This window comes from Trachemys scripta, chromosome 1 (genome assembly GCF_013100865.1).
Source record: "Trachemys scripta elegans isolate TJP31775 chromosome 1, CAS_Tse_1.0, whole genome shotgun sequence".
In the NCBI taxonomy this organism is placed as follows: domain Eukaryota; kingdom Metazoa; phylum Chordata; order Testudines; family Emydidae; genus Trachemys; species Trachemys scripta.
The window spans coordinates 342,694,116-342,714,401 of record NC_048298.1 but is presented as its reverse complement, the minus strand read 5'-3'; the positions used below and the strand labels follow the sequence as shown (position 1 = coordinate 342,714,401).

General features: G+C 45.6%; 1 protein-coding gene across 1 annotated transcript; it reads right to left on the bottom strand.

The window, feature by feature from the left end:
* Positions 1-18,113: 18,113 nt before the first annotated feature.
* LOC117872884 (olfactory receptor 52R1-like) lies at positions 18,114-19,061 on the bottom strand. Its single transcript, XM_034761723.1, has one exon. It carries the CDS (start codon positions 19,059-19,061, stop codon positions 18,114-18,116), a length of 948 nt encoding a protein of 315 aa, XP_034617614.1.
* Positions 19,062-20,286: the final 1,225 nt, after the last annotated feature.

Below are 20,286 nucleotides of genomic sequence, written 5' to 3'. Positions count from 1 at the left end.
GCTTTTTACACAAACATTTTGTTGCTGAAGTGCCAGTGTAGACACTTGCGCTTGATTTTATCGCTATAATTGGCCTCCTGAAGGAGTCCGACAATGCCCATCCCGATGAGTCTAATAAGCGGTTTCAACTCCTCTGTCCTGCAAAGAGATAAACACCTTCCACCCCTCCCCATTTAAAGGCCCGGTAATTTAGAAATTCCCCTTCCTGTTTCCTCAGCATGGAGAGCTCACATCACGTTTTCCCAGGTGTCCATGGCAGCTCCACCCAGAAAACGCTGTCCCACTTGAGCCACTGCGGAGGTGCTGGATCTGCTCATTATATGGGGAGAGGAGGCTGTCCTGTCCCAGCTGCGCTCCAGCCGTAGGAATTTCCATACCTAAGGGCAGATTTTATATAGCCTGTGGGAAAAGAGCTACGATCAGGACACACTGCAGTGCACAGCAGAGGTGAAGGAGCTGAGGCATGTGTACCAGAAGGCAAGGGAGACAAATAATCAGTCCAGTGCTGTGCCCCAGACCTTACATTTTTGAAGGAGTTGGACGCTATCCTTGGCAGCAACCCCCACCTCCACAGCCAAGACCCTCATGGATAATTTGGTGGGGCTGAAGCCCATTCAAACTGGAATTAAACCAGAGGAGAAAGCCATCGATGAAGAGCTGGAGGCATTAGAAGATGTGGAACCCATGCCAGGGTCGCCCAGTGCTGCGTTCAGTCAGGAGCTGTTCTCCACTCTGGGGGGGTCCAGCCAATCGCGGCAGTTACAATCCGGTGAGCCAGAAGCAGGAGAGGAGACCCCTGGAAAGTGGATGTGCTTTGTGAAGTGTGGAGGTGGGTTGAAACCAGAGAAATGTAAAAGACTGGCTGTGCTTCTGTGTGCTGGCCATTTCCCAGTACAGCTAGGCAGGACGATGGAACAGGATGTTGTTGCACACTGAGATTTCACAGGATTCTGCAATCCCGTGCTTGAGGGTCCTTGCCGAGATGCTTTGTTCCTTCTCCCATTGAGGGACACTGTCCCACCCCTTTCTGCAATTACTTGGGCAAGGACTGAAGCAGCACAGAGACGAGGAGCATTGGGATGGGGGCGGAAGCCGCAAGCATGTTTTAGAGGCACCGTTGCTTCCTTGCTTACCCTCAGAAGAGAGATATCTGCCACAGTGACTCCTGCCTGTGGAAACGGTTGGGAAACTTTAGAGTGTTGTCCCCTGAGAAGTGCCTCAAATGTCCTTTCACATTGCTTTTCTCACATGCACAATGTCTTCCAGCCCTGGGGACACTCACCACCACCCCTCCCCCTTCCACAGTAATGCACACGTGTCTGTTTGTGCGTGCATATCGTTGTGGTTTTTGGCAATAAAAGCAACATTCTTTGAATAATAAGCACTCTTTATTTGTTTCCATTCAAGTTATGATAGCAGATGGCAGCAGGAAACAAACAAGCAGTTTTATCATTTCCTTACAGTGAATCCTGGGCCAGAACAATCACAACTGCTTCTTACCCAGCCAAAACTTCATTATGCATTGCAATCCCAAGCTTAGCAACAAACATTACTGCTTCTCATCTTCAAAATGCTGCCTCAAAGCCCCCCAAATTGCCCCCCCCCAAGTATTCCCCTCTAATAACCTTGGTATCTGGCAGTGCAAAATCATCAGCCATGCATTCTGCCTCAGTAGTCCACTCCTGGGCAAACTTTTCACCCTTTACTTCACAAATATTATGCAAAGTGCAACATGTGGCTTTAACCAATGGACTATTATCCACATTGAGGTCTAACCTGCCATAAAGGCATCACCATTGTGCCTTTAATCTGCCAAATGCATATTCCAGGGTAATCCTGTCCCTACTCAGCCTATTGTTGAAATGCTCCTTACTGCTATCCAGGTTTCCCATATATGGATTCATGAGCTGTCCACGAGCTGTCCAAGAGGTTAATGCCTCTTTTACCTGTAAAGGGTTAAGAAGTTCACCTAGCCTAGCTGACACATGACCACAGGAACCAATGGGAGGACAAGATGGTTCAAAAGAAAGGAAGAAAGTTCCCTTTGTCTGAGTCAGTTTCAGCTTTGGCTGGAGTGGAATAGATCAAGGAATCTGCTCTTATCAAAGTAGTAAGTATTAAAAAAGAAATAAATAGGTTTTGTTTATTTTCTTTTTTGTAACTTGTCTTGTGTATTAGGGGAATAATGAAATTGGGTAATTTTTGTGTAACTAAGTTTTCGCCCAGGGGAACATCCCCTGTGTTTGGAATCTGTTGTCTGTGAGAGTAGCTGGTATGCTAATCTCTCCCAGAGGTTTGTCTTTCACCTTTCTTTTCTTTAATGAACAGCCTTATTTTTAAGAACCTGATTGATTTTTCCCTGTTTTTAAAATCCAAGGGGATTGGGTCTGGACTCACCAGGAGTTGGTGGGAGAAAGGAGGGGGGATGGTTAATTTCTCCTTGTTTTAAGATCCAAGGGGTTGGATCTGTGTTCACCAGGAAATTGGTGAAGTCTCTCAAGACTGCCCAGGGAAGGGAATTAGTGCTTGGAAGTGGTGGCAGCCAGACCAGATCTAAGCTGTTAATTGAGCTTAGGGGTTCACATGCAGGTCCCCACATCTGTACCCTAAAGTTCAGAGTGGGGGTGAAACCTATGACATGAGCTATGGCATTAAGGGGTACATGAGGTCCCCCAGGATCACTATCGGTATTTTAACATTCCCTATGGGGATCTTCTGGTCTGGAAAGAAAGCCCCTGCTTCCAGCTTTCTTTAAAGGCCAGTGTTCCTGAAGATTCATGCATCATGCACTTTTCTGGACCACCCCACATTGAAGTCAGTGAACGCTTGTGGTGATCCACGAGCACCCGCAACACCATGGAGAAGTACCCCTTCCGATTGATGTACTCCATCGCAAGGTGGTCTGGTGCCAAAATTGGAATGTGCATGTCATCCATCACCCCTCCACAGTTAGGGAAACCCATTTCTGCAAAGCCATCCAAAATTTCATGCATGTTATCGGAAGTCACAATCCTTCGTAGCAGGACGTTATTAATGGCCCTGCACACTTGTCTTAACAGCCCCAGTGGTCAACTTCCTGACGCCAAACTCATTTGCGACTGAGTTGTAGCAGCCTGGAGTCACCAGGTTCCACACTGCAATCTCTATGAGCTTCTCAACTCTCATTTGGGTGTCCTTGCAACGCAAGGCTGGGTTCAGCTCAGTACACAGTTCCAGGAAGGTGGCTTTCTGCATCCTAAAATTCTGAAGCCACTGCTCGTCATCTCAGACCTGCATAATGATGTTATCCCACCACTGAGTGATAGTTTCCCCAGCTGAAAAGCAACATTCCACCATGTTCAGCTCTTCCGTGAATGCCAAAAACTATCTAACACTTCATTTGATTAAGTTAGGAAACAATGGAATACCTGGTTTGGGATTAGTTAAAGAAAATTCCTGGAATATAATTAATGCCACGCAACAAAAGGGTGCATGGAAAACAATCTTGTCAAATAAACCCAATTTCATCATTTAATGAGAGTACATGTTTGGTTGATCAAGGAAACCATGTAGATGAAATAGATTTTGATTTCTCTAAGGCATTTACATCAGTAGGGGAAAAAAATCAGAGAAAAATTTGAACTCTCTACAATCTCAGTAGTGCACATGTCAAATGCACAAAAATCTGGCTAACTGACAGATCTCAGAAAGCAGTTGTCAATGGGTCATTGTCAGTGAATGGGGCTGTTTCTAGTGGGGTTCTGCAGGGATCAGTTCTAAGCCTGTTGCTATTCAATATTTTCAAGAAGGATCTGGAAGCAAATAGAAAATCACTGCACATAAAATTTGCGGACAACCCAAGATTGGCAGAGTGGTTACAATGAGGAGGTCAGCACAGGCATACCAATTGATCTGGAGTGTTTGGTGAGCTAGGACCAGACAAACAAATAAAATGTTTAATACAGTTAAATTCAAAGTTATCCTCTTGGAACAGGGAAGGCAGGCCCGACCCACAGACTATGACACTGTATTATGGAATGCAGGGACCTGAAAAGTATTTAGGGGTCATTGTGGACAACCAACTCATTGTCAGGTCCCAGTGTGTTGCTGTGGCCAAAAGGACTGATGTGATCCTCGGATGCATAAACAGGGGAGTGGTGAGTTGGAGCAGGGAAAGGATTTTACCTCTGCACATGGCATTGGTGAAAATGACTACATCCAGTTCTGAGGTCCACATTACAAAAAGGATGTTGAAAAATTGGAGAAGGTACAAAAAAGAGCCACAAAAATTATTTGAGGCTGGAGAAAATGCCAGATAGGGAGAGAGATGTAAGTAGCTTCATCTATTTATCTTATGCAAAAGACGATCAAGCGGAGACTTTCATGGGGAGAACACCCTGGGTACTAATGGGCTCTGTAATCTAGCAGGGAAAGGGCAGAGCAAGGCCCAATGGCTGGAGGCTGAATCCAGACAAATTCCAGTTGGAAATAAGGGCCCAATGTTTAGCCCTGAGGGTGATTAAACTTTGGAATAAACTGCGAAGGGAAGTGGTAGATTCTCAAACTTCCCAGGGCTGCAGATCCAGACTGGATGATTTTCTGTAAGATCAGCTTGTGGGCTTGTGTACACTTAAAACGCTATAGTGGCACTGCCCTAGCACTTCAGTGCATACACTACTTACAAAGATGGCAGGGATTCCCTTGCTAGTATAGGTAATTCACCTCCCTGAGAGGTGGTAGCTAGGTTGATGAAGAATTCTTCGGTAGACCTTACGCTGTCAACACCATTGTTAGGTTGATATAGCTACATCTCTCAGGGGTGTCAATGCTTTTGCTATTGCAAAAAAAGCAAATGCAAGTTTTGGTTGCATTATCAGATACATAGCATGCAAGTCACGGGAGGTGATAGGACCGCTCTACTTGGTGCTGGTTAGGCCTCAGCAGGAGTACTGTGTCCTGTTTGGGTTGCCAATGTATAGGAAGGATTGAGGAAAACTGGAAAGGATTCAGAGGTGAGAGACAAGGATGATTCAAGGGATGGAATATGAGCCATATGGGCAAAGGCTGAGGGAACTGGGTACGTTTAGTTTGGAAAAGTGGAGATTAAGTGGGGACATGACAGTGGACTTCAGATATTGAAAGGCTGCCATAAAAAAAGATAGAGAAAAGTTGTTCTCTCTTGCCACTGAGGGCAGAAGAAGAGGCAATGGGTTGAAACTGCAGCATAGCAGATTTAGATGAAATCTCAGTTGAAACTTCCTAACTGTAAGAACAGGAGGACAATGGAACAGATGCCTTGGTATGTTGTGGAAACTCCTTCACTGGAGGTTTTCCAAGGGAGGCTGGATAGCCATGTGTCTGGAATGGTTTAGACAGAACAAGCCCTAGAGCCCCATCTTCTGGTGGACTATTGTCCAAATAACAGCTGCTGCTATATTCAGAAATTACTGGACATATCCTATCTCCTAGAAGTGGAAGGGACCTTGAAAGGTCATTGAGTCCAGCCCCCTGCCTTCACTAGAAGGACCAATTTTTTTTTTAAATTATTTTGCCCCAGAGCCCTAAGTGGCCCTGTCAAGGATTGAAGTCACAACCCTGGCTTTAGCAGGCCAATGCTCAAATCACTGAGCTGTCCCTACCCCCCTCTGGTCATGTATGGGTACTTTAAGCACATACTTAAAAATCTTACTATATTTCCTATCTTTACCCCTTCCTCCAATTCCCCTCTCCCTCCCCCCTCCTATCTCTCTTGGGCAACCCTAAATCCCTAAAACAAATCATGTATATCAACACATTTAAAGTTTTGACTTTATCTTACTTAGAAGTTCAATTTGTCAACAGGAGGGAATTGTCAGGCAAGAGTAAAATTTAGCTAACAGCTAAGATGGAAAGTGCAGATCAAGCAGGACTGCTTCAGTAGCCCAAGGACACTAACACCTGTAAACACTTAATAAAGTCATATGTTCAAATGTCCACCCAGTAACTCAGCTCTTATAACAGAACAAACCCTCCCCTCACAGCCTACTGGATATCTGTAATCACTTATCCCTACCTCCCCCCCGTGCCTCTTTCCCCTTCAAGATAGCCATAGATATTTAATGTAATCAGGATGACCTCTATACGTACGTACCGTTCCTATTTTCATCTTTCTTCAGAGTTCTCTCTTGACTTGTAACAATGTCTATCGCTGTATGTACAAATAAATGCAAATAAAGTAATAAAAAGGTATATAATTGGTCATTGTAGCATTACACTTTTAAAGCTGTTTATCAGTCTTCCTGGTACCATGAATAAACCCCCTTCAGTATTGTCTGTACCTGCCTGATTCTTGCGGAAAAGAATCTGTTTGCCTAACAAATGGCTGTGCAGAGCAAAAAAGACTACAGACCTATACTCTATCCCATCACGCCCAGGTTGCACTGGGTTTGTCGAACAGCAAGACATGGGTACCTGTGGATTCTGAGATGGAAGTGTCTTCCCATGTAGGCGTGTCCCGCACCTTTCCCACCCCAGCATCTGCAGCGATATCTCACACTGAGAGCTGACGAGGGTGTGCATTGTTTATAATATAGCTCTGTGCAATCCCAGTGGGGTTCGCTCAGCCTCTAGGGGAGATGCGGCATCTGGATGCAAACAGGCTGGAGACCGTAGACACTCTAGCTAATGTCTCTCTTTCCATATCTGTGCTTCTGTGCTATTTGTCCAGCTTTAGGAGTAAACAGTAATTAAAGGACCTTCCCAAAAGGAGATGAGAACTCATGGGTTCTCCGCTGAGTCAAAGAGACATTAATTGCTCTGGGTATTTGTGTATATTTGAAAATTATAGTTGATTAGTAAAACAAATATGGATAATGCCTAGATCTGCATTGAGTCTGATACCCTGTAAATGCCCAGGATGGCAGGGGAGATAGTAGACAAATCTGGAAATGGATGACTGAGGGGAGGCACAAACACTTTCTACAGGCACACGGAGCTGTCGCTAAGGGATCAGAGATCAGTAATTCTCATCAATAACTATGATCATACCATGTAGCACCTTTCATGAAAGGATGTTCGACACACCTAGCCTATCCCCATTATACAGATGGGTAAACCAAGTCACGGGGAGAAGTGACTTGAGCAAATTCACACAGAAAATGACAGACAGAACCCACGAGTCTGGACTTCCTTGCCATAACCACCATAAGCACACTCAGTAACTGAGTGTGACATTCTATACTTTGGGGGAGTGTAGTGTTATGAAAATATGCTAATGAGTGTGAATATAATGTAACTGGAATATGCTTCATGCAAAAGGTCTCCTGTAAGGTATCATTACAAAACTTATAATCTACTGAGTGTGTTCATCCTATTTGTATGAATGTATCCTTCTTGTATCTGAAACTAGAAATATGAAATATAACTCTGAGGTTCTATTGTAATTATGCAAAGTGTGGGCCATTAATGTTGGCTTGGAATCTTGATGGCTCCCATTAATTATGACAACTGGTTGTAAATGGCTCTGTTTACCTGTAAGTATTCCTGTATACCTGTTTGTTGGCAAATGGATAATGAAGTCTTACAGTGACATACGATCATGTCAGCTGAACTGGAATCCAACTTTAAGCTGGTGCTTTTCCATTTAGAAGGAGGGGTAGGAACCCAGAGAGGGACAAAGGATTCCTGCCTGGTGCAAAAGATATATAAGGTGGTGGAACAGAACAAAGGGGACTGCAGTCATGAGAAATCCCCTAGCTACCACCTAAGGTGGAACAAGGACTGTATCAGGGGAAAGGATTGGGCCCAGACTAAGAAGGCATCCACTCTGTGATAGAAGTTTACTGAAACATCTCTGAGGGTGAGATTGTATCTGTATTCAGTTTTCCTACTGTATTAGGCTGAGAGTTGCGTGTTTTATTTTATTTTGTTTAATAATTTTCTTTGTTCTGTCTGTTATTACTTGGAACCACTTAAATCCTACTTTTGATATTTAATAAAATCACCTTTTACATATTAATTAACCCAGAGTATGTATTAATACCTGAGGGAGCAAACAGCTGTGCATATCTCTCTATCAGTGTTATAGAGTGTGAACAATTTATGAGCGTACCCTCTGTATAAGCTTTATACAGAGTAAAACAGATTTATTTAGGGTTTGGACCCCACCGGAAGCTGGGTATCTGAGTGCTGGAGACAGGAGCACTTCTCAAGGCGTTTTCAGTTAAGCCTGCAGCTTGTCATGGACATGGTTCAGAGCTGGGTCTATGTTTGCAGCAGGCTAGTGGGTCTGGCTCAAACAAGGTAGGGTGCTGAGCTGGGAGGGAAAATGGGCTCAGAGGTAGTCTAGGCACATGAGGTGGCAGTCCCAAGGGGTTTGTGTGATCCAACCCATAACAACTATAACCCCAATATTCCTCATTATCATATAATTGTGATCTCACATATAAAGCGTGCCTTGTAAGGTATCAGGGGAAAGGTTATGATCTTCTGAAAATCATTTATTTATCCATAAATGTGTATCATTCATGCATATGATGTTATGAGAATTGTGTTGCATTGTGGTCACTACAATATGCTGTAAGTTGGGGAATCAGCCAAATATTAGCTTCCCACGGGCAACAGCAAAGAAAGTAACCAATGTTCAGGTGGGGTGTCAAACAACCCATCAACAGCCATTGTCCAGCAAGGGAGCTACAATGCAATGACTCACCTGCATGAGGCCACACCAGGGTAACTGCTCAACCTTGCCTGGAGACTCAGCAATGCCTCCAGACATGCCTGGACTTGTGTTCTCCAAGCACATGGGACTGAAGGTATAAATAAGGCAGAGTGGACACATACGGGGCCCTTCTCCTGCCCCCACCTTGGCTTCAAGCAACTAAGACACTGAGAAGAAGACAAGACTCCAACACCGGAGACTGGCCCAGGTTTAAGAACAAACCTGTATATTAAGGACTGCAATATCCAGTGGGGTGAGAAAAACTGCTTCATCTAGTTGCTGTCCAGTCTAATAGGGTTGAGAGTTTCGACTGCGTGCTTAGATTTTATTTTCATTTGACTAAATCCAATTCGATATGCTTTGACTTACAATCACTTAAAATCTATCTTCCATAGTTAATAACTTTGTTTGTTTATTCTACCTGAATCAGCACGTTTGGTTTGAAGCATGTCAGAGACTCCCCTTGGGATAACAAGCCTGGTACATATCAATTTCATTGTTAAATTGATAAACTCATATAAGCTTGTAGCATCCAGTGGGCATAACTGGACACTGCAAAACGGAGGTTCCCAGGGTTATGTCCGGGACCGGAGATATTGGCTAGTGTCATTTGGTTGCATAATCCAAGGAGCAGCTTACAATGCAGAGGCTGTGTGTGAACAGCCCAGGAGTGGGGGATCTCACAGCAGAGCAGGGTAAGGCTGGCTCCCAGAGTCAAGGATTGGAGTGACCTAGCAGATCACTCATCTGGATAACACTGGAGGGGAACATCACACTGGGTGCCTGACAATAGGGAAATGGACTCACGCTCTAGCAGGGCCTGTTCATCGGATGGGTGTGACAGACTTCCCCAGGATGCAAACTGGAACAAAGGTACAGCTCAGACCTCTGACATACCAATCTGAACATATTTTCATACTGTGAGGCTGTGCCAAGCTGCAAACCTCTCCAGGTCTTGCACTTACACAGCTATACACAGACAGGGCCACACCCAGCTGCAGTTATGTGAATGCATTCACTACCCAGTGATGAACCAACAATAGAGAGGCTCCAGCCAGTTTCCCCAGCTCCCCAGCCTAGGACCCCAGAGCTGTGGTGTTTTGCCCTTGTCAGAAGCCTGACCAGTGTAAGTTTATTACTCAGTCCACCTCTCCCTCAATGTGGAGAGGACAATGCACCAGCCACTGCTCCTAAGAAGATTTCACTTTTTCATTTCGAACAACACATTGTTTTAGGTAAAGAAATATAAAACAGATTTACTAAGTACAGAAAGATAGATTTTAAGTCATTATAAGTTATAGCGAACAGATTAAAATTGGTTACTAAGAAATAAACAAAATCACAATCTAAGTTCTGTACACTAGACAGGCTTTGAATCAAGGAGTGTCTAATCCAGATGAAAGAAACAGTCCAGCAATCATCCATACACAGGCTAGACACCCCTTCATCCTGGGACCACATCCCAAGTTCAATGCTTGTTCCTAAGGTGTTTCCGGGTGTTGAGTTGTGGGGGAGTGAGGCCAAATGATGATGATGCTCCCCCCTGGTACAGCTTCTGCCATGTGGTGGGAAGACCATTATTTTTCCAAGCAAAAGTCCCAAGAGCAGTTAGTGGAAAATTTCAGGCACAAGATGGAGTCCAGTGTCATATGAACTGGTTACATGCCCTTGCATGCTTCAATGAGTCATAGCAGGGGCTATTACCCATATCCTGGCTACAACGTTCAGAGAAAAGTCCATCAGATGGGGATAAGCTTCTTCTTAAGTCTATTGTGGGCCAGTATCTTGAATGGTTCATCCATAACATGCTGGCTAGACTGGTGGTAAAGTACCTTGTGGCTGTTACCCATGGCTGTTACATGTGAAATACTGGTACATAGGCAATATTCATAGCTTTCCGTAAAAAAAAAAAAAAAAAAAAAAAAAAGATACATGCATACAAATAGGTAATCACATTCAGCAAACCATAACTTTCCCATTGATACCTTACATGATATACATTATATAAAACAGACCATCCCGATGTGTAGAAAGAATAGTAAATATGGCAGGTGACCAGGTTGGCTTAACAGTGAAATCCTTGCTGATCTTAAACGCAAAAAAGAAGCTTACTAGAAGTGGAAGAATGGACAAATGACCAGGGAGGAGTATAAAAATATTGCTCAGGCATGCAGGAGTGAAATCAGGAAGGCCAAATCACACTTGGAGTTGCAGCTAGCAAGAGATATTACGAGTAACAAGAAGAGTTTCTTCAGGTATGTTAGCAATAAGAAGAAAGTCAAGGAAAGTGTGGGCCCCTTACTGAATGAGGGAGGCAACCTAGTGACCGAAGATGTGGAAAAAATTAATGTACTCAATGATTTTTTTGCCTCTGTCTTCACGAACAAGGTCAGCTCCCAGACTGCAGCACTGGATTGCACAGTCACTGTTAAGCCAAAAAGACCATCAAGTGGGTAGTTTCATGGCGAGAAAACCCTGCATACCAATGGGCTCTGTAATCTAGAGGAGAAAAGCAGAGCAAGGCCCAGTGGCAGGAAACTGAATCCAGACAAATTCCAGTTGGAAATAAGAACCCAGTGTTTAGCACTGCGGGTCATTAACCATAGAAACAAACTGCGAAGGGAAGTGGTGGAATCTGCAGCTCCTCATGTCTGCAGAACAGCAGTGCTGCCGTAGCACTTCAGTTTAGACGTTTCTTACACCGACAGCAGGGGTTCTCCTGTCCTCGTAGGTAATCCACCGCTCCGAGATGGTAACTAGGTCAATGAAGAATTCCTCAGTAGACCTCATGCTGTCTATACCGGGGTTAGGTTGATATAGCTACATCTCTGAGGGGTGTCAATTTTTTTGCTATTGCAAAAGAAGCAAATGCAATTTTTGGTTGCATTAGCAGAGGCATAGCATGCGAGTCATGGGAGGTGATAGTACCGCCCTAGTCAGCGCTGGTTAGGCCTCAGCTGGAGTACGGTGTCCAGTTTGGGTCTTCAGTGTATAGGAAGGACGTAGAGAAACTGGAAAGGATCCAGAGATGTGAGACAAAGATGATCCAAGGGACGGAATACAAACCATAGAACAAAAGCTGAAGGAGCTGGGTATGTTTAGCTTGGAAAGGAGGAGATTGAGGGGGGACATGACAGTGGTGGTCAGATACTTGAAAGCCTGCCATAAAAAGATGGAGAAAAGTTGTTCTGTCTTACCGCAGAGTGCAGGAGAAGAGACAAGGGGTTCAAACTACAGCATAGCAGATTTAGGTTAAATCTCAGATAAACTGCCAAACTCTAACAACAGGAGGACAATGGAACAGACGCCTCGGGAGGTTGTGAAAGCTCCTTTGCTGGAGGTTTTCAAAAGGAGGCTAAATAGCCATCGTTATGGGATGGTTTAGACACAACAAATCCTGCATCTTGGCAGGGGGTTAGACTAGATGACCCCTGCGATCCCTTCTCACCCTGTGGCTCCATGATTCCTTGATATAAAATCCTAGTGTAGACCAGGGCGCAGTCACACAGAAGATATGGATCTCAGTTCACAGTGAACTTGGTGAAATTTAATGGCCTGTGTTATATGGGAGGTCAGGCTGGATGATCAAATGGTCCCTTCTGGCCTTATACCCTTTCAATCTAGCGATAAAGAAAGTAGATCTGGCATTTATATTCACTGTTTCATAACACATGAGAATGGAAACAGTCAATTACGTTGAAAGTCTGAACATATAACACTGATAAAAGAAAACTGTTAATATAATACATATTTGGCCTGGGGAACTCCTTGCCACAGACAATGTTGGAGAAAAGAGCTTAGCTGAATGGCATTCACAAATGGATTGGCCATTGTAGGTGGTGCTAGTGGCACCACAGTTAGTTAAGGCTGTCTCACTCCTTTAATTAGAAGACCCGATTTTCAGTTGCTTTTAAGTTTGCCAAACATTAACCATTTGGACTGAAATTTCCCATGCTGGGTGTCTGCTTCTGGATGAATTGCATTTTGGAAGCTTCAGGCATAACGGTTCAGCCAACTTCTCGAATGGAGCTAGGAGAAACAATGTCTTGCCCATGTTGAAAAATTCTTATATTTATTCTAGTGAGGAGCACTAGCACCTCCATGCTTTCCAGCAGATTATAGTCAGGTAACAGTCCCCACCCCCCATCCCCCCATTAACAGACAGAACTGTACATTGCGAGAGGGGCATGTGACAGTGTCTGTGCATTAACACACAGCTGGATCCCAAGGTCTTTACTCAGTTCTTACTCCAAGGGGGATTTTGCTTCATTGAGGCCTAAGTAAACTTCCAGCCACAGCCTCCGAATTTGGCCTTGTATTGGACACCTACTAAGACCTTTCATTCTGAAGGATCGACTGTACCACTGAAATGCAGCCACTTTGGGGCTGGAGGCCATCAGGTGTTGGGGGAGGGGAAGGGGCCCAGCAAAGAGGGACATTTTGGCCCGTGAGACTGGAGCAAACACATCCCCTCTGGCAAGGGCCCTGGGATGTTTAATGGCTGTGCAGAGCGGAAAGGACCACAGACCTATTCTCTATCCCATCATGTCCACATTGCACTGGCTTTGTCAAACAGCAAGAGTTGGGTACCTGTGGATTCTTAGATAGGATTGTCTTCCCTGGGAATCCCTCTCAGGTAGCCGTATCCCACACTTCACTCACCCCAGCATCTGCAGCAACATCCCACACCGAGAGCTGGCAGGGGTGTTCACCATTTATAATATAGCTCTGTGCAATCCCAGTGGGGTTCGCTCAACCTCTAGGGGAGAAGCATCATCTGGATGCAAACAGGCTGGAGACTGGAGACACTCTATGTCTCTCTTTGCATGTCTGTGCTTCTCTGCTATTTATCCAGCTTCGGAAGTAAACCATAATTAAGGGACCTTCCCAAAGGGAGATGAGAACTCTTGGACTCTCCGCTGAGTCAAAGAGGAATTAGCTGCTCTGTTCATATATGCATATTTAAAAATTATAGTTGATTAGGAAGAAAACTAGGGATAATGCCCAGGTCTCTTTAGGGTCTGATACCCTGTAAATGCCCAGGATGGATGGGTAGATAGTAGACAGTCCAGGTCTCTGTAGGGTCTGATACCCTGTAAATGCCCAGGATGGATGGGTAGATAGTAGGCAGACAGATCAGGAGACACATGACTTATGGGAGATAAGAACACTTTCTCCAGGCACACTAGGCCGTTGCTAAGGGATCAAACTAAGGGCCAGGCTTCAGATCAGGGCAGGATGGTGCAATTCAGGGGTGCAAGGCTGGAGAGCTGAAGGAAATTGGCTTGAGCCTCTCTAGCTTTACTTATGAGTGCCTGGGAGTTTATTCATGTAACTCAGCTGGGTATGTCCCTGCCTGTGGATGACTGTGTAAGCGCAGTACCTGCCAGAGGTTTGTGGCTTGACTCAGCATCACACGAGAGAGGGATACCCCAGGTTGGTGGGACAGAGGGCTCAGCTGTCCCACAGTCCTGGTTGCACCCCGGGGATCCCATTACAGGAGGTCTGTCCTTGGGCTTGTCCCAGAAAACACAGGGAATCTCACAAGATCCCCTCTTTGGGCAGGTTGTTCAAAGTCAAGTGGACTGGCTGGCGATGCTTGGAGGAAACAGCCAAGTTCCCAGACTCCACTTCTCACTTTTAAAGAACTCTTTCCTCCTTTCTTTGTACAAGGACCAGGCTCCCTGCATCAAAACACGTTTTTATCAGCTCTTCCCATCCTCCAGTGGCTCTAGTGTCCCAGCTGCTTGCCCTGCTAGAGCCCAGGGCTTTGTTTGGGACAGTAAAATTCCATGCACAGGGCAGAGAACATAAAAGAACCCCTGAGACATCTCCATCTTGTCGTCAGTTCTCTGGGCTGGGTTTCCAACACAGAAGCTCTGAACAAAGACTGATGAACCCCAACCAGCTTGGGTAATTTCCAGAGAGACTTTTGCAAGCTAGCAGTTTATACCATCACTGCTGTGATCCTGATCCCTGAACACTGAAAAATCACTTGTATGTATCTGATCTATAAACCATTTATAGCTCCTCTTCTTTTATTTATTATTAAACCTTTACTTTTTAATTGCTAAAGGATTGGCAACAGCATGATCATTGGGTAAATTCTGAGTTATATATTGACCTGGATAAGTGGCTGGTCTCTTGAGATTAGAATGACCCTATAAATGGTGAAACTGGTTTTCACTGACCACTTACCCGGGAGTCCAGTGTCCGAGTGGTGAGGTAAGGGCTGGGGTGCCTCAGGAGACTGTATTATTGGCTGTTAGTTAACCAGGATGGTGAAACAGAAATTTACTTTTGTTACAGGCTTGTTATAATCTAATGATAGAATAACCACCAGTCTGGGGTGAGTCTGTCCCATTTCTCAGCACTTATTCCTGAATTTGGCAACCACAGCTATGTCCCACTGAAGCATGGAAACACACTGTCAAGGCTGGATCCCCACTTTGAACTTTAGGGTACAAATGTAGGGGCCTGCATGAAAACTTCTAAGCTTAACTACCAGCTTAGCTCTGATTCCGCTGCCACCATTTCCCAATTCTAGATTCCCACCCTGGGAAGCCCTGAGAAAACCTTCACCAAATCCCTGGTGAATACAGATCCAAACCCCTTGGATCTTAAAACAAAGAGAAATTAACCATCCCCCCTCCTTCCTCCCACCAACTCCTGGTGAATCAAGATCCAAACCCCTTGGATCTTAAAACAAGGAAAAATTAATCAGGTTCTTAAAAAGAAGGTTTTTAATTAAAGAAAAAGGTAAAAATCATCTCTGTAAAATCAGTATGGAAATTAACCTTACAGGGTAATCAAACTTAAAGAGCTCAGAGGACTCCCCTCTAGTCTCAGGTTCAAAGTACAGCAAACAAAGATAAACACTCTAGTAAAAGGTACATTTACAAGTTGAGAAAACAAAGGAAAACTAACATGCCTTGCCTGGCTATTTACTTACAAGTTTGAAATTGGAGAGACTTGTTTAGAAAGATGTGGAGAACCTGGATTGATGTCTGGTCCCTCTCAGTCCCGAGAACGAACACACTCCCAAACAAAGAACACAAACAAAAGCCTTCCCCGCCCCCCAAGATTTGAAAGTATCTTGTCCCCTTATTGGTCCTTTAGGTCAGATGCCAGCCAGGTTACCTGAGCTTCTTAACCCTTTATAGGGAAAAGGATTTTGGAGTCTCTGGCCAGGAGGGATTTTATAGTACTGTACACAGGACAGCTGTTACCCTTCCCTTTATGGTTATGACACACACGGACACAGAAATTACTGTTGATAGGTGATTCACAGACTGTTGCTCCCTACTCCCAAGAAGTATCCCCCTTTTACAGATGGGAAAACTGAGGCAGCAGGAAAGGAAGTGTCTTGAGACGGGAACATAGCTCACAAGTCCCTAGCTTCCAATCCCTTGCTTAGTCTCTCTCAGACCTAGCTCATATGGTCTCTGCAGCGGCACAGAGTCATGGAGCTCTCTCTCCATTGGTTTCTCTAGTGAGAGAATCTCCCTTGATTTCTGTAGGGCTGCTCCCACTTACACCAGCTGAGAATTTGGCCCAAGACAATTAACTAGAGGTAAAGCGTCAGCAGAGACCAGGGAGCTGGGAGCAAAGAGTCCCAGCTCTGCCACAGATTTCCTGGATGACCTTGGGCACAGCCTCTCCATGTATTAAAAGGAGATTATTATTTATTATTCCTAGTCTCTTGCTATTGGAAGGTCCTAATCAGGGCCTACGAGTCACATGCTGCACAGATTTGGTTCCTTGCGGCACATCATTGATCTCAATGAACCATGTAGCATTCCAGGCAGTGTGTGGTCCCTGGTAAACAAGCAAGATGAGGCTGAAAACCGAGCTGTGCGGAAACCTGTTTTTGTGGATGTTGTTTTTAGCTGTTTCTTTAATAAATTCCACCTGTTTAATAAGGACGGCAACTCAACTGATCACGACACACAAATAGCCTCACTGCATCTAATACAGTCTAGTTCATATTCCTGCTCTGCCACTGTCTCAGTGGGTGGTCTTGGGTAAATCAATTTATCGCTGCATGGATCAATCCGTCTATGACATGGGGATAATGTTGCCTAGCTAAAGAACTTCTAGATGTAGTGATCAAAAGCGTCCTGCAGAGCTTAAGTTAGACTGAGCTTCAGCCCCTGGGCAACGTTTGCCCTGTAGTTCCAAATAACGTGGTGTGTACGTGTGTAAATAACTGATAACGGAAGATGTGCTGTTTATCTCCCTCCCTACGAACTACCGAAGCCACCATGGCCTCTTCTAAGCATCCCGCCTTCCCAGCTAACGCAGGGGCTTATCCTTCCGCCTCTTTCAGCTGTTGTCCACCTAACTTCAAAGCTGATCCCTTGCCCTAACCCTAAACCCTGGCTCACAGATTCATAGATTCATAGATTCTAGGACTGGAAGGGACCTCGAGAGGTCATCGAGTCCAGTCCCCTGCCCTCATGGCAGGACCAAATACTGTCTAGACCATCCCTGATAGACATTTATCTAACCTACTCATAAATATCTCCAGAGATGGAGATTCCACAACCTCCCTAGGCAATTTATTCCAGTGTTTAACCACCCTGACAGTTAGGAACTTTTTCCTAATGTCCAACCTAAACCTCCCTTGTTGCAGTTTAGGCCCATTGCTTCTTGTTCTATCCTTAGAGGCTAAGGTGAACAAGTTTTCTCCCTCCTCCTTATTATACCCTTTTAGTGGTCCCCATTGCAGGGCCCCAGGGATTAGGAACAACAGGGAGCTGAAAGCTAAAGAAATAAGCCACACAAGGGTCTCTTCCATCAGGACTCTGTAGCTGAGCTTTAGGGCCCACAAGCTGTATAATGCACAGTATAGCCCGCCTGCAGCACAACACTGCTCCCAACCTCAGCTTCTTTTATAAGGATTCCTGGCTTCCCTCTCCACTTCCCATTGTCCTGTTGGCCCCAGCGCTGTGTCTTCGCTGCACTCACTGAAGGCTCCTTGTTGGGCTGAATCAGTTTCTCTCCCAGCCCCGGAGCAGAGGGAGCCAACCTGAGCGATGGGGACAGAGGTGGAGTTAAACCAGGAGTGGATGGGGCTGAGGAGGAGAGGAGCGAGCAACAGAGGTGGGGCCTTGGTGGAAGTCGTGGGACAGGGGGATGGACATTGTGAAAAGAGGGGCAAGGGGTTTGGCCTTGGGGGTATAGGCAGGGCAGGGCACAGAGCCTCAGGGGTCCAGTTACGAGCAATTAGAAAGGTGGGAACCGTATGAATTAATAAGTTGTACACAGACCAGCTCCTCAGTTTGTCATGGTGACACAACACAGTAATCCCACAAAAGGATTAAATGTCACTTTGACTGTCCAGTCAGTAATTCAGGGAAGAGGGTCCAGCACTGTATCACCAGCCAGCTCTGCACGTAGTTCAATCTCAGAGTCTGAGCCTGAAGAGGAACCATTAGGCCCCTTCATGAGTAAAGACCCGGAGCAGCCTGCTCTGGATCTGTTTGGTCCTTAGCCCGTAGATAATGGGGTTCAGCATGGGGGGCATCAAGAGGTACACATTGGCAATGAGAACGTGGGAATGCAGGGGCACATTCTGACCAAACCGGGATATGAGGGAGATGAAGAGACTTGGGATGTAAAAGGCTAAAATGAGAAAGAGGTGGGAGCTGCAGGTCCCCAAAGTCTTGAGCCGGGCATCCATTGTTGGGAGGCTGAAGATGGCCCTGAGAATCTCGATATAGGACACTACAATAAAAATCACATCTAGACCCATCACACAGAATAGCACAAAGAGGCCATAGTAACTACTGATGCGGGTGTCGGCGCAGGCCAGATTCACCACGGCTATATGCGCGCAGTATGGCTGGGGGATGATGTTGGTTCTGCAATATGGCCATTGCCTTGCCAGGAAGGGATAGGGAAGTGCAAGTATGCCACCACGTAGCACCACGGCCAGGCCAATCTTGGCCACGATGGGGTTTGTCAGGATGGTGGAATATCTCAGGGGATGGCAGATGGCCACATAGCGATCCAGAGCCAAGGCCACGAAGATCCCAGACTCTATCGCTGAGAAGCAGTGAATGAAGTACATCTGGGTGAGGCAGGCACTGAAATCAATCTCCCTGGAATTGAACCAGAAGATGCTCAGCGTTTTGGGAAGGGTGGATGTTGACAGGACGAGGTCGGTGATGGCCAGCATGCAGAGGAAATAGTACATGGGCCCATGGAGACTCGGCTCCCTCTTCACAATGAATAGGATGGTGAAGTTCCCCAAGATGACTATGACGTACATGGCGCAGAAGGGAATGGAGATCCAGACATGGGCTGCCTCCAGACCAGGAATGCCCAGCAGGATGAAGGTGGAGGGGTTGGTGAAGTCAGTTGTGTTGGAATCTGACATGGAGTTGGGTAGAAGGTGTCCAACTCTGAGGCACACTGGTGTCTCCTGGATGTACCGTATGTCCCCCTGACTTTCTGTATGTGCCCAGGCTCTAGGGAGAGGGTCGCAGTACAAATGCCTGGATGGAGAGAAAATGTTAATGTGAGACACTAGATGCACGACTTGAGGCTGTACTTATGGGTGTAGCAGTTTGGTCGCTCTTCACACACTGGAAAATGACATTTTCATTATTCAGATAAATTAATTATGAACACATGATGCTACTAATTCCAATTCTATGCGTTATAGTACTCAATGTGTCAGTAACTCCTAAACATCATGGTCTGGGAAACCTTAATAGGCACCAGCAGGAGACACAAGTCTGGATACTGGTTATTCATCATTGTTCCTTATGCCTTGTCTACACTGCCAAGTTTTTTCACCAAAAAATAGCTTGTGGGAAAAGAGCTATGATCAGGACACACTGCAATGCACAGCAAAGGTGAAGGAGCTGAGGCATGTGTACCAGAAAGCAAGGGAGGCAAATGATCAGTCCGGTGCTGTGCCCCAGACCTGCCTTTTTTTAAGGAGTTGGAAGCTATTCTTGGGAGCGACCCCACCTCCACAGCCAAGATCTCCATGGATACTTCGGTAGGACTGGAGCTGATTCAAACTGGACTTAAACGAGAGGAGAAACTCATCGATGGAGGCATTAGAAGACGTGGAGCCCATGCCGGAGTCGCCCAGTGCTATGTCCAGTCAGGAGCAGTTCTCCACTCTGGAGGTGTCCAGCCAATCTCAACAGTCACAATCAGGTTAGCCAGAAGCAGGAGAGGAGACCCATGGTAACTGGATGTGCTATGTGAAGTGTGGAAGTGGATTGAGGGAATGTACAAGGCTGGCTGTGTTTCTTTGTGCACCCTCAGGAGAGAGATATCTGCCACAATGACCCTGGCCTGTGGAAATGGTTGGGAAACTTTAGAGTGTTGTCCCCTGTGAAGTGGCCCGTGACCCCTTTCACATTGCTTTTCTCCTACGCACAATGTCCCTCGTCCCTGGGTACACTCACCATCCTTGTAGTGTTCATCGGCATGTGTGCTTGTCAAGTGTCAACCAGAAAGTGATTGGTGTGTTAGCAGTGGTGTATTTTAATGTAGCGTTTCAATGCTGTACGTATAGTTAGTTGTTCTTCACCAGATATGTCCTTGAAAGGAGGCACCCCCTCCACTCCAGCCAAGCATGTCTG